We start from the raw sequence: 14,619 nt of genomic DNA, 5'->3' as shown, positions 1-14,619 counted from the left end.
GAATAACAAAAAACTCTTTTTGCTGCTCTTTCCAGAATTTTTTCGAATTGAGTAGCCTAAAAATACAACTGATTCTTAGTTTTGTCACCAAATTAACTGCTGATGGGGAAACCAATTAGTATTGGTTATGATGGCCATGTTAGCTTATGTGCATGGCTGTCCCATGGGAAGTTGTTATTTTTGGTTCATTTCTTTCACAAATACCACGAAAAGAAAATTGAAAATAATTTTTGCTCACTGCCTGTGTACCAAGTACATTTAATTATAAAATGTAGCAAGAAGTTCCTCTAAAACCAGTTAGCAAGAAAGACTTTTGCTTCTACTTATAATGAAGTAGACAGCATTAGTCTAATCCTCCACCAAAAATACTGATTAAAGCTGAAAAACTATTAAAAGTCATTATAAACCAATGAAAGTAGAAAACACATGATGAGTCAGGATCCTGGGGAACAGGATTGTGATACTGTGATATAACAAGAAATACATATTTGGTCTTCACCTCTGGTTTCTGGCACAGAGCTCCTAAGAGCCTTGGAATTTCCTGAGTCATAGAAGTGAGAGGAACACCTTTCGTTATTCGTAATAAGCCCCTTTCAACCACACCAACTTTCAGCCCTCCCTCCTGGCCTGTGGGAAGAGGTGAGGGGCTGGAGATTGAGTTAATCATCAGTGCCAAAGATTCGATCAGTCATGCCTACGTAATGGAACCTCCATAAACACCCTAAAGAATGGCTTTAGAGTGCTTCCAGGTTGGTGAACACACAAAGGTTCTTGGAGGAGGGCACCCCCGGAGAAGACATGGCAGCTCTGTGCCCCTTCCCTGTACCTCACCCTATGCACTTTTTTCCACTTGGCTATTCCTGAGTTGTATCCTTGTGATAAACCAAAAATAGTAAGTAAAGTTCTTTCCTGAGTTTTGTGCACCATTCTACCAGATCATCAAGCCCAGGGAGGGGACCATGGGATCCCTCAATTTATAGCCAGCAGGTCAGAAATAGAGGAGGCTTGAACTTGCAGTAGGCATCTGAAGTGGGAGGCAGTCTTGAGAGATTGAGCCCTTACTCTCTGGGGTCTGCACTAACTCTGAGTTTCAGTGTCAGAATTGAGTTAAATTGTAGGACACCCAGTTGGTGTGCACAGAGCCTTGGAGAAATCCTTGGTGTGGAAAGCCCTCATGTTTGGTGTCAGAAGTGATGTGAGTTGAGTAGGAAACTAGTTCACATTTAGCTGGTCCCACATTCACCTCAGCTTACCCCCCTTGCATCATTTGCCTATGAGCAGAGCAGGACGATAGAAGCTGAGAGAAAATTATAGGCCTGGGCTTTCCGCTGTCTCACTGAACTTGGAAGATAGGGTTGCAGTTTGGGGCTTCCAAGGTGCCAGGGACTCAAGGAGCCAATATTCTAGAGGGGAGGAAATCACAGAGAAAAAGTCCACAAGTCTTCGTGTAATTTCTTACATTTGCCTCTTGCTAAGCTGATCATGTTCTGGATGAGGTGCCAAGAGACTAAATGGGAAGCAGCTTCTGAGACCCAGTGAGCTGAGCAGAGATCCTGGTAATTTTGTGGTGCTAAGAGACAGGTTGAATGAACTCCAGTTCAGGATGTGCTGGATTGTAGGAGCTCTGCTAAATACTCCGTCCTTTCGGTTGGGACCTCGAACAAGCTACACCCTAAGCATCAGAACTACACTCTAGGAGTAAGGACAAGCCAGAAATAGAACAGCCTTCTCAAATGCTGAACCCCAGCTTCAACTAGAGCAAAGCGATAGCCTTGTATTCCATCTGTCTTCTAGAAGACACTGAAATCCTTTCTTGAGAGCTGCTGCAATTTCATGCATAATGTTTGGCATTCAACAAAAAATTACCGAGCATACCAGGAAATGAACAAATGACCAGAAATACAGGAGAAAAACAGACAACAGAAACAGACTCACAATCTGGATACTGAAATTACAAGATCGGTACTTTAATCATGATTAATATGATCAAGAAAACAGAAGGAAAGATGCGTAATTTCATCAGAATAGAATACTACTATCTATAAAGAAGAATCAAGTGAATTCCTGGATTCCAAAGCTGAAAAGTACAGTAGTGGGGAGTTAGTGGACATAAAGTGTTTAGGGTGGGACCTGGTACTTGGTGTCATAGGCAAACTTCTATTACTACTCCAGTGTCCGTATTTTTAGTTCCACTTTTAGAACTGGAAGACCCCAGCCCCCTCCAACCCTTAATATCCCCTCTGGTTATTTCCAGAAGTACCCAGGAGTTTCTCATTTATTCTCAGGAACAAGTAGACCCTTATCCTTATAGAAAGGGCATTCAGGCTGAGGAATAATTCAGGGCTCAGCTGACCAAAGAGGTTATGAGGACCTCCAGTTCATTCTCCATGGAGCAGCCAGGGTGACCTGATGACTGATACTCCCCACTTAAACCGTGGACTGCGCCTCCTGTTCCTAAAGGTCAAAGAGCCTCCTGGGCTTCATGCAGTCTGGCTGCTTCCTCTCTCAGAAGCCTGGTGCTCTTTCCATTTGTCAGATAAACTAAGTGACTTCACCACCTTTTTACTCTTGTTTCCTCTGACCAGAACACTTCTGACCCACCCCTTCCCTAGCTCACTCCTGCTGATCCTTCATAGGTCAGCTCACTTCTTCAAGATTTCCTGGTCCCCTAGATTATTTCAAATCCCCCCAGCTGTGTGCTGTGTTAGTACCTGTAATCATCCTACCTGGCACGTGTTGTCATTCTAATTAAATATAACTACGTAAGCACAAAGTTGTTAATTCCCCGCCTTCCACCCATGTAAAATATCAACTTCACGAGGGAAGGGACCATGTGTGCCCTGCTGATTATTGTATTCCCAGCACCAGTCACAGGGCCTTCCTTGCAAACCCCAGCTGGAAAGTGTCCATAAAGAAGTAATAGAAGAAGATACTGGAAAATTAAACCAAGACAGATGACAAGGAGCTAGGTGTGCCAGATTGGGACTTTACTTTGAAGACAATGCACGTCACTAAAGGTTTTAAGCCAAGTGAGTGGCTTTATAAATGTGTTTGAAAAATTACTTGTGTCAGGGAATGTGGAAGGTTCATTTGGAGGGGGTGAAACTGGAGGCCAGAGAATTTCAGAGGCTGTTGTGGGAAAGGACACGAGGTAAGGGGTAGGGGAAGGAGCCAGTGAGGTGAGGAAGAGGTCCCGAAATGGAGTGTGATCTGGGGAAGACGGGCTGGGATCCAGACCAGAAAGTCACCGTGTGCTGCGGGCCTGTGAGGAAGGAGGGGGAAGGATGTAGCAGACGTTGTTGGTTTTAGTAACTGAAACGTACTGAGCCTTCGTGGGCCGCACACTGGACGTCGTGGCCTCCGTATCTTATTGTCTGAGGTCACCCACCAAGACTGAGGGTTTGGAATGGTATAAGGGCCATGAGGGGACTGGAAAGGACTTAAGACAGCCACTCTAGAGAACGGAGGGAGGGGTGATGAGACACTGAGGAGAGGAAGGAGCAGTAATCTGTAGCAGGCCGGATTTGCAGGAGCCGGTGCTTTTCTCCCACAGTGCTGAGCATCCTGGGCTAGGAGTGAAAAAGGTAGATATTTAAACTGAAATAGGATTAGGACTGCAGCCTCTGGGCTAAATCTGGCCCATGGCCTGTTTTTTGTAAATAAAGTGTTTTTTCATGAACAAGTTATTTATTTAAGCCGTCTCCTGCCATAAGCAAAAGGATGGAAGATCAGTGTAATGGTCATCACTGGATACAAGAAGATGAGCTTAAGGTCCCATACACTTTTCTGGCCCACGTGTGCAAAGCAATGGTCCAAACTAGTGCTGCGGTCCCTACTGGGTAGTGGTCCGTTCATCTTCACGGCCAGTTGGAAGCAGACTCACATGAGGGTTACGGAATAGGGTATGATTACCATCTCCCCAGGGAAAGGGCTTGGACTTGAGGTGGAGATGGGGGTGGGTGACAAACTCGGGTCTCTCCTCCTTCCTGTGGTGCCACTTCAGAAGGACGTTCAGCATGCTCACTCCCACCCTGGAGAGCGCCACGAAGTAGGTGAGGTGCTTCCACGTGCAAGCTGAGCCCTCCTCACCATGGGCGCCACACCTCAGGCCGCCCCAGCTGCAGCCCAGAAACCCAGGACCCAGCCACTGCCGCCATTTTCAGCCTGGACCACCTGTAAATAGAGTTTTATCGGAATACAACTACACTACTCGGCTTGCATGTTGTCTTGCGCTGCTTTTGTGCTACATCAGCAGAGCTGAGTAATTGCAACAGAGCCTACAATATTTACTGTCTTGTCCTTTATAAAAAAGGTTTACTGACTCCTGGATTAGGAATTAGCAGCAGGTAAGGCAGAAAACACATCAACAAGGGAAGCAAGAAAATGATTAAAGTGATGGATCCTGGGATTCTAGACTGGACAAGAAAGGAGGCCGAGCCAGGAGGGCACTTAAAGAATGAGAAAAAATTGAAGGATCACTGTGTCTCCTTTCTCAGTGAGGCCAAAGTATAGATGCAGTAAAAGGAATGTAAAAGGCTGAAAGTAATGGAGAAGGAAAGTAATCTTGGAAAACAAGATTTCAGAGCAGGGCAGTTGTGAGTGATGACATGTTCTATGGAATACTCAGAGGAGTGAATGGCTGAAGGTCACTGTGAGAAGTTCAAGAAATGATGAGGCTAGGATGGACGGCTGGTCTCCATGGACACTGGATGATGGAGGATAAAGAAGATACTACCGATTTTCTGGGTTTGGTTTAGGAAGTCATTTGCTTATATGAAAGGTCCATGTATGATGTTATAAACTCTTTGGAGATAATGAGCTGGGCAAATTAAAAAATACTCACATACTCATATTTTAGTGGTTTTCAAATATCAGGGAGGCTGTCTAAGGCAGCCACCTAATACACTTTAATATTTTTACTACATGAGAGGGACAGATTTGCTGCAGCAACATCCTTTGACCTTAGGTTGCTGAATAACTCTGTTCCTAGAACAGCCCATTCCTTCTGCTCCTCTGTTTGTTTATCTGTGGTTTTAGGTCGTTAGTTTATCATGCACACTAAAAAGGAAAAGGGAGCTAGTAGATACTTAAAAGCCAGATCTGGTGGCAGGCAGCTTTCATCACATTCTCATAAGCCACAGTTAGGATAAGTGTGTTCCACCGCACTGGATTTTACTTTCTAATTTTGGAGGAGGGGGAAAGAAATCTATTCTATGCTTTCTCATGTTGGGATAATGGTGGGCATTCTGCCTGGCTTCATCCTTTCTTTCTGTCACATTGGTTCCATTTTTTCACTCTGAATTTCAGTGGTTGTTCTTTGTGGCTATTTTTCAGTTCACCTTTGCTAGGGAAAGAAACCAAATGTGACACACACATAAAAGACTCATTAACCATGCCTTTTTCTTTTTGTCTATAAAATCCTTCAGAGCTGGAACAATTAACAATTTCCCTAAAAGAAATCAGGAAAATGATAGAAAACAGTTCTGCAAACCATCTCAGCTAACTCTGAGCTACAAGTCAGGCTGGTTCAGAAGCACCATGCAGAGCAGAGCATTGAAAGGAGAGGGGAGTCTTGTCACACCCACCAGGGAAGTCACAGTGGAAGTGCTGCCCTGCCCCCCAGACCCAGCCCGGCCAGTCTTCTAGCTGCGCAGCTCCCACCTGCTTTTGTGCACACAAAAAGATGCACTGACTTGATTTTTTTAATTTAGTGAGCCAGATTTACACTTTATAGGTAAGTGAGAAAATTCATCTTTAATCCAGTAATCCAATTTTCCCAATAAAAATGTGACATACTTGATTTAGAGGCAGACTTCTTAGCATTTCTCTCTAACCCTATGTTACTCCTAAGTCTGTTTCTTCTGTGTAGCTTATTTATAATAATGACATTAAAAATAAAATTTCAAATATTACATGTTTTAAAGATTGAGATCTAATTCATGTACCATAAAACACACCCTTTTAAAGTGGACAATTTAGTGATTTTCAGTATATTCTCAGAATTGTACAACCATCACTACTAATTCCAGAACATTTTCATCAGCCCCAAAAATCCTGTACACATTAGCAGTCCCTCTCCGATCACCCTTCACCCCAGCCCCTGGCAACCACTGTTCAATGTCCTGTCTCTGTGGACGTACCTATTCGGACGCTTCGTATGATGGAATCATGCAATACATGGTCTTTTGTGACTGATTCTTTCACTGAGCGTCATGTTTTTAAGGTTCACCCATATGGTAGCATAAATCAGTACTTCATTTCTTCTTATGGCTGAATAATATTTCATTGTATAGATAAACACATTTTATTTATCGATTCACCAGTTAGTTTGATGGGTGTTTGGGTAGTTTCCCCTTTTTGGCTATTACTCTGTTATGAAGATTTTTCTAAATGTGACATCTTTAAACCTAGCATCAGAAGAGTCTAATCCGTGTGTGTAGTTAACAGGACAGCCATTATATATCTGCTCAGAAGACTGAACAAGATGAATTGGAGAATGAAAGAAAAATCTCTCTGTTGTGCAGTGACATGTTTAGTGGACCAAAGACCTGCTGCTAGCAGGAAAATTTACATTTACAGCTAATGAGAGTTTTAAAATATTTCTAGAAATACATTTGTCATTTTATTCTTGCAGCCCAATACTTCTAAATGCTTTTTAGATTTAAAATTGTAGTATAATAATTAACAGATCCAATGTTATTCATGAGTATAAAAAATTAAAGATAACCACATCAGCAATGGGAATAATTTTATCAGTGCTATCTTCAAGCGAGTGCAACATTAATTAGCATGCATGTATCACACAATGCGATTTTTAAATACAGCCATTTATTGCTGCTTATTTGCAATATTTGCTGCGTTTCAGCTCTGGTGGGTAGACTATGAGGAGGATGAGTGTTAACAGATAACTTCTGTAGTGAGCCAGAGGAGGATAACTGAACGGGCAGGGAGAGGCACCCGGCAGTGCAGCCTGAAGTGTCTGGTACAGCTGCAGTGTGTTTGGAAACAAAAGTAAATTGGCGTGCAGCAATTAGAGATGAAGTGGTTTTTTATGAGCAAAAGCATCATGTAGCCTATGAATCAAAGCTTCAGAACTGTAAACAATGATAAGCTATTTACTCAGCAGTTGTCACCACAAAGCAGGAGAAAGGTGGGCACACAGTAGAAAGCAGTGATTCTCAAGCCTAAGCGTGCCTCAGAAACACCTGGGGGCTTGTTAAAACTCACTTTGCTGAGCCCAAGTGCCCAGCTTCTGACTCAGCTGGCCTGGGGTGAAGCCCAAGGACTTCATTTCTACCAAATTCCCAGGTGATGCTGCTGCTGCTGGTTCAGGAACCACACTTTGAGAAACACTAGCATAGAGTTAAATGCCAGATACTAATCACATCATATATACGTGATGATCGTAACTGTGTTATCTTTAAATATGTAAGCTAACATTGTATTAGCATTTGACTCGAATAGTACTTTCCTCCTGGCTCTTAAATGTTCCTTATTAAATTGTTCTTTCTGAGCAGAATGAACTATTTCTAGAATAGAATCTTAGTATCCTAACATATATGTTCTGGGTCCTAGAATCTTAGAATCTCATCAAGGGTGTATATTTCTGTCATCTGATGCATTAATCTTGCCTGAAACATTTCTACCACATGGTCATTCAGGCTGTGCGTATCAAGAAACTGATCGTTTCCCAAAGCAGCTCGTTTCAATGTGTGGAAAACCATGATTATTAGAAAGTTTTCTTTTTTTAATTGGGCTGAAATCTGTTTCCCTGTTACTTTTGACTGTTAACCCCAGTTCTAACTTGTGCACAATATGAGAAATGGAAGATAAGTGTTACTAAAGTTTTGTGACTATCTTCAGATAACTAAATATAGCCTGTTGTGCTTTGTCCCACTTTCCCTTTTTGGGTAAAGATTTACAAATACACAAGCCATTCCTTATAGATAAGATGTCGAGTCCCCTCACCCTCCTGATTGCCTGCCTTCTAAGTTTTATATCCAGAATTTAACATAATTCTGTAATAGAGTAAAAATAATTCTAATACAATGGAATGGTGTAGGCGCAGACCTTCGTGGTTTAGATTATATGCTTTTAACATCAGAGACTTGAATTTGAGTCTCATCTCTGCCCCTTTTTAGCCTTGTGATCTTGGGAAAGTTTTTTGTTTTTTTTTTAACCTCTTGGAGATTCCTTTGCCTCATGTTTTCAGTGGGGTTATAAAACCTACTCCGCATGTTATGTTGGAGGGTGGTACTGAATAAAGAGAACTGGAAAACAGCTATCTGAAGAGCAGTCGCATCCTCAAGCCTCTCCTCCGGGCCAGACAGATGAAAACTGCCCCGAATATTCACCTACCCTCACAACCTCCGCCAGAAGTCTAGAGATTTGTTTTCTGGAGACGGTAGACGGAGGGCCTCTGAAATGAGAGATGCTAGGGAGAGTTGAGTGTGCCAGTCCTATAACAAGCACTGCAGGATTAAGTGGCCATGTGCAGACCAAATGAGTTTCCTGTCCCCTTTCCCTCCTAGACTCCCAGCACACTGGGAGCCAGATAGATCTTCACCTTCTACGCAGGGGTAGAAAAACTATTCTCACAAGAACCTATAATCTCAAAGGAAACAGCCAAAGATTTTGACATTAGTGGTTCCCCAGCAAGTGACCCACTCAATTGACTATACACTGAAGTTCAACGTTGACAAGTCCCTCACTCACACTGAGAGCTTCCAATCAACTTTGTAATCCTTTATTCTTAATCATAAACAGACAGAAAGGTGTACCAGACATCTGAAAGAAACTTCTAACATGAAACATTGAAGCAAGAGATCTGAGAATATGTTGCACCCAGGAAACAGGAAACAAGAACAGGTTGTTACAAGAAGAATTTCTGAGAACCAAAAAGAAAGAAAGAAAAGCTCTTAGAAAAGATAAAAATATAATAGCAGAAATTAACAACTCAGTGGTAGGATTGGAAGCTAAAATTGACAGAATTTCTAAGAAAGTAGAGCACAGAGACAAAGGTAGGGAAGATGGGAGAGAAAAATAGGAAGATTACAGGAGTCCAGGCGATCTAACATCTGAGAACAAGAGGAGGTTCAGAAAGAAAGAACAGAGAAAACACAGGGAAGATGAATGATTAAGGCAGTCAAGAAAGCGTTCTAAAGCTGGAGGAAATGAGTTGCCTGATTAAAAGTCAGTTGACTTAAAGTTGACCTCAATGAATGAAAAAAGTCCCCCTCAGGGCGTACGATGTTTCAGAATACAGAGGACAACGGAAATTTTATGAAACTTGGGAGATAAAACAGGTTGTATACGGTTATACACAATGACTATGGATTAGAATGGCTCCCAATCCAGAGCAGTAATGCTGGAAGCAAGAAGACAGTGGAATTTTGCCTTCACAGTTCTAAGAGAAAGGACTTTGGACCCAGAATTTTTTATCTAACTGAACTATTATTAAGTCTAAAAGTAGAATACTGACATTTTTCAGACATGCAAGTTCTCAAAACTTTTACTTCTCATGCATCCTTTTTCAGTGAAGTCCTGGGGAATGTGTATTCCAAAATGAGAGTAGCCCAAGGAGAAAGTCGGGATGCAGAAAACAGGAGGGCGGTGAGGGGCTGCCAGACGCCAGCCGTGAGCGTGGCTCAGTGTGGCAGTGTGACTCAGGACCCAGTCGGCACGCCCATTACCACGTACCCTCTTTTTAATCCAAGTCTGGAATGTCTGGATAAGCCTGACCTAGATGTGTTAAGTGTTCTTGTCTTGACCACGTGTTAGTGAACTTCCTGCTTTCCTTTTCGTGTCCTGCTGCTGCATCAGCCGAGAATACTCACGTCACCCCCATAAGTTTTGTGATTGGAATTTTCCCTAAGAACTGGAGATAGACCTCAGAGAGCTTTGAAGCAGAAAATAGAAGCTGCCTGCCCTGGCCATATTTTTCACAGGAGGTCCAATTTAGTTTAGAAGGACATGAATATGTAAAAGAAATAAAATAATATAGAAAGATAAGTCATGTATGCTAAGTGGTAAGCATTAATGTCCCTGTTCTGTGACTTACAGTGAATAAGTTCTTGTTTTGTTTTTAAGTAGCAAGTCCAGAGTTACTTGCAAAGACTTTAGCACTGGACTTTGCCAGTTTGTACCACCTCATACACAAATGAATGTAAATAGACATTCCTAGGAGACAAGGAGTTCTGTGTCCAAGGAAGTTTGAAAACACTTGAATAAATTACAGTTGGCCCTTGAGCAACATGGGTTTGAACTGCACAGGTCCGCTTATACATGGCTTTTTCAGTAAATACGTGCTACAGAGCTACACGATCTGAGGTCGGTTGAATCTGCTGATGCGGAACCTTGGATGTGGCGGGCCAACTGTATAAAGTTATAGGGGACTTCCGAATGTGCGGAGGGCCGATGCCCCTAACCCCTGTGATGTTCAAGGGTCAGGTGTTCTGTAGATGCCTCAGAACCTTAAATGTGTTAATGGATGTTGGTAATCTCCTAATGGGAGGCATAATATGCAAGTGGCCAGTCTCATTTGACTTTGAAGCCCTGTTCTCACAAAATATCTTTTTACATCTTAAAGAACACAGTGTTCCCCAGAACAGTTTGGGAAATAATGATTTAGAATGAAGTGTGAAAGAAGAGTTTTCATATGATTTTGCCAGAAAGGAAGTTAAAAATGTTATCAGATCTTTAATTTTATGGAAAGTACCTTTAGAATGCTTTTTATTTTACTTATAGTTTCTTGGTGAAAAAAAAAATTATATGCATGTGCTAAAGTGTCTTAGATCTCAGGGTGGACTGAGTCTTAACTATATTTGACCACTGAGAGGAAAAGATTAGTTTTATAACTTTGGGTACTTGTAGTCAGTTGTTCATTTTGCCATAAGAATATTCTTTGTTGGGAAAAAAAAAGATGAAGGAAACTATGTGACATGTTTCTTTGACTTTCTACTTTAAATGTCAGCTTAAAATACTGGCAGTCAGTAGAATAGGGTGTAATATTTTACTTTTCTGCTCTCTCTGTTAAGTGTAATGTAAAAATATGTTGGGCAAGATTTAAGAGTCAAGATGAATATTGATAACTCTATTTTGGTTTCATCTCCATAGTATTGTTGATATATAATACATTTTTAGGTTTTCTCTGTTTCCTGCTTTGGGTTACTTGGGCTTATTATGACTGTTTAACATATTAAATTCTAAGTAGTTTATTTATGTTGAGACCTTTCAGATAGGATTTTACATCGTGAAATGATTTTAGTTATCACTCTCATTTGTATGTTGCATAATCTTTCTCTCTCATTTATACATTTTAGTTTCAACTGCCTCTGAGGGAACATCTTCCTTTTCTACTTTATCCATGTCATCTCCTAATTTAGCCTCTCCAGAGAAGTCTGTTCATCTGTTACCCCCAATTCTGGCTGGACCTTCTTTCTGGACTTTGTCCCACCAACAGTCTTCTGCGCCTGTTAAAGAGAAAGCTAAGACAGCCAGGGTTCATCACCCTTTTGCTTCTAGGGGCCTGCTGTTCTCTGATGAAGAAGAAAGTGACTACCTCAGCCTACTGGAAGTTCTTCCAGACAACTCTGATTCTGCCAAAAAGAAGACAAGTCCTATTTCTAGCAGTAATTGGGTAGAGTTTTCCACCCAAAATGTAGACCATTTTACCTCTATATCCTGTTCTAGTTTTCAGGCAACCAAAGACCTGCCTAGGGAGCCTGAAGCAAACAATTCCACTAATGTTCTTCTCGGGGAGGTAAAAAATGCTATAGTCAGATTACACGAAGATCTGAGCATGGTAATACAAGAACTTAACGTCATCAGTAGCCATCTGGTAAGCTTGAGTGGGAGTAGTCCACAAATAGGCGCGTCTTCGCAGTTTCCCAAGGAGAGCTCGGATCGAGTTTAACAGTCTTAATAGCTGTTTTTATAGAACTCATTTCCCAAAGACTAAGACGTTAACCTTCTATAGATTCTCATTATTATGGCAAAATAGGGTGATGGTTTGATTTTTCCTTGTCAGGTTTATTAAACAAGTGTATCTCAAACCAACGAATTCATTTGGGTGGTTTATTTTTTTAAAGAGAAATGGAATCACCTTTGATAATATCTTCAGATTTAGATATTAGTTCATTTGAAACTGAAGAAAGTTTCATTCTTCCATGCTCTGTACTTTACCTCAAAATATGTTAAGCATTAGTGAAAGTTACAGTAAGACTTCAAACTGCAAATGACTATTCTAGAGCTTTTGGATAAGTTGGCAGTAAAAAGCCCTTCGTTTTCCATCTGTGTGGAGTTTCATTGTTAACAAGCGTTTGCCTTGACTTAGGAGAACCGAGTCTGGGGTATATGTTTCACATGTTCTCATGTCAAGTTTCAGGTTCTGCAAACCAAGGGCCAGAAATCTTTTCCCTTCTTGTGGATCCACAGTTGGTTGGGAGTTAAGTTGAGACAAGTAGGACATGGAACAGGTGTTTTATTTTGTTAATGTATAATGCAAAGTGAATTTAAATGTGTACTTGTTTCTTGTATTTTGGAAAATAAATTTGATGTTTTTCATCTTATATGTATCTTTTTAATTCATTAAGATAGGCTTCAAATAGAAATGTCTCGATTATTGTATTTATTGGGAAAATGATCTGGTTTGGGTATTACAGAACAGTGTTTCTCAATCCTGCTATAGATTAGAATCACCAGAGAAGTTTTTGTTTCGTGTTTAGTTGAGAGAACAGTGTAAAGGACTCCATGTACTCATTGCTCAGTTTCAACAATTACTAACCAAGGGCTAAAATAATCTCTGATAATTTTGAAGAAATGTGAGACATTTAAAAAGTATTCTAATGCTTGGGTGCCACTCCCAAATCAAAATTGATTTTCATGATGCAAACTGGTTAAGAACTAGAAGGAACTGTTAGTGCAAAAACTCTAAAGTGGGAGGATATTTGCGTGTTCGAGGACTGTCAAGGAGGCCACTGTGGTTGGTGTGAGGTGAAGAAAGAGGAGAAGAGCAGGAGATTTCAGTTCATGGTGGAAAGGGCAGGGAGTGGTGCCGGATGAAATGGTTGTTGAAGACCGTCATTAGAGATTTTGGCTTTTACACTGTGAAATAAATATTATGACAGGCATTTAGGGTGAAAAGTGATATGATGTCACTTATGTTCTAAATGGTCACTCCGGCTTTGGGGGAGAGATGGAGGCAGGGATTTGGGATGAGGCAGGCAAGCCAACCAGCAGGCTGTTGCAGTTATCCAGGTAAGAGCTGACATGGCTCAAAGCAGGGAGAGCATGGCAAAGGTAAGTGACAAGTGATTTGTTTAGGGATTTGCTGGTGGGTTGGATAAAATATATAAGAGAAAGAGAGGAGTCAAAGATGAATCCAAGGTGTTAGACTGAACAACTCAAGTTCAAGGTGAAGTTGCCATCAACTGAGATGAGGAAAGTGGCAGATAGAAAAATTTTGAGGCTTTGAGGCATTCATTTTTGAAGAGGTTAAATTTCAGATGTCTATTAAGTAACCAAATCAAGATATCAAGTAAGCAGTTGGATATGAGTGTGAGTTTAAGAAACAGATCTAGATTGGAATGGAGGCTGACAGTTAGTAATTAATTCTTATTTAAAGCTATGAGTCTGGATGAAATCACCCAAGGAATCAATGTGACAGTGGAAAGCGGTTGAAGGCCTGAGCCCTGGGGCATTTTAATGAGGTCAGGAAGAAGTTGAGGAACAAGTGAAGGAGACTGAGTTCCACTGAGGTAGGAACAAGACAATATAGTGTGTGGTGTTTGAGATCCAAGAGTGTTTTTCTCTTCTTGGCCCTTTTCTCCTTTATGTGCCTTACAGAAGCATCTTGTCAAGTTCTTCCCAAAGCCCTATTAGATTTTGGTCAGAATTGCATTAAATCTATTAATCAATTTGGGGAACTTTTTACAAATTTAATTTTCCAGTCCATGAGCATGGTATATTTCTATCTGTGTTCATACTGCTGTTATCTTAATGTTCTTCAATAAGCTCATTATTTCCCCCACAGAGGGCTTCTATTCCTTTTTTAAAAAATTTAATTCTTTGTTCTTGATATTTGTATGCTATTGTAAGTGCTACTATTTTGCCATTTTTTACAATTTTAGAATTGAAGAGTTTATAGAAATGTTTAAGGTATAGTTGTACATTGTACATTCATACAGCCTTTACTCAGGTTCACCGTTAACCTGTTGCCATGTTTACTTTATCGCCCTCTCTTACTAAACACATGTATGTCTACATACGCATTATGTAGATATATGGACACACACACACACAGAACCACTTGAAAGTAAGTTTCAGATATCATGACACTTAACAGCAGAATATTTCAGCACACTTATTGCGTGAATCCGGGTAATTATTTCCCAACCTTCCTTCCAGTTAACCAGTTCTCTCTTCAGCTATGTCTAATCTATTATTAAATCTTCCCATTGGGTTTTTAATTCAATTATTACATTTTTCATTTCTAGAATTCTACTTGAGTCTTTTAAGATCTGCTATATTACTTTTCATAGGTTTGTGTTTCTCGCAGCTATTTTCAAGTTTATCTTTGCTAGTGAGAATGGTAAACAAACTAGTGTAGAATTCTCACTA

General features: G+C 40.8%; 1 protein-coding gene across 1 annotated transcript in view; it reads left to right on the top strand.

The window, feature by feature from the left end:
* Window positions 1-12,512, top strand: part of ENTHD1 (ENTH domain containing 1) — a 94,456-nt gene extending 81,944 nt beyond the window's left edge. The window contains exon 6 of the mRNA XM_032492292.1: window positions 11,322-12,512. Within this exon, the coding sequence (XP_032348183.1) occupies window positions 11,322-11,914 (593 nt within the window). The 3' untranslated portion in view covers window positions 11,915-12,512. The remainder of the gene's footprint in view (window positions 1-11,321) is intronic.
* Window positions 12,513-14,619: the final 2,107 nt, after the last annotated feature.

This window comes from Camelus ferus, chromosome 12 (assembly GCF_009834535.1).
Source record: "Camelus ferus isolate YT-003-E chromosome 12, BCGSAC_Cfer_1.0, whole genome shotgun sequence".
NCBI classification, from domain to species: domain Eukaryota; kingdom Metazoa; phylum Chordata; class Mammalia; order Artiodactyla; family Camelidae; genus Camelus; species Camelus ferus.
This window is presented reverse-complemented; position numbering and strand designations above follow the sequence as displayed.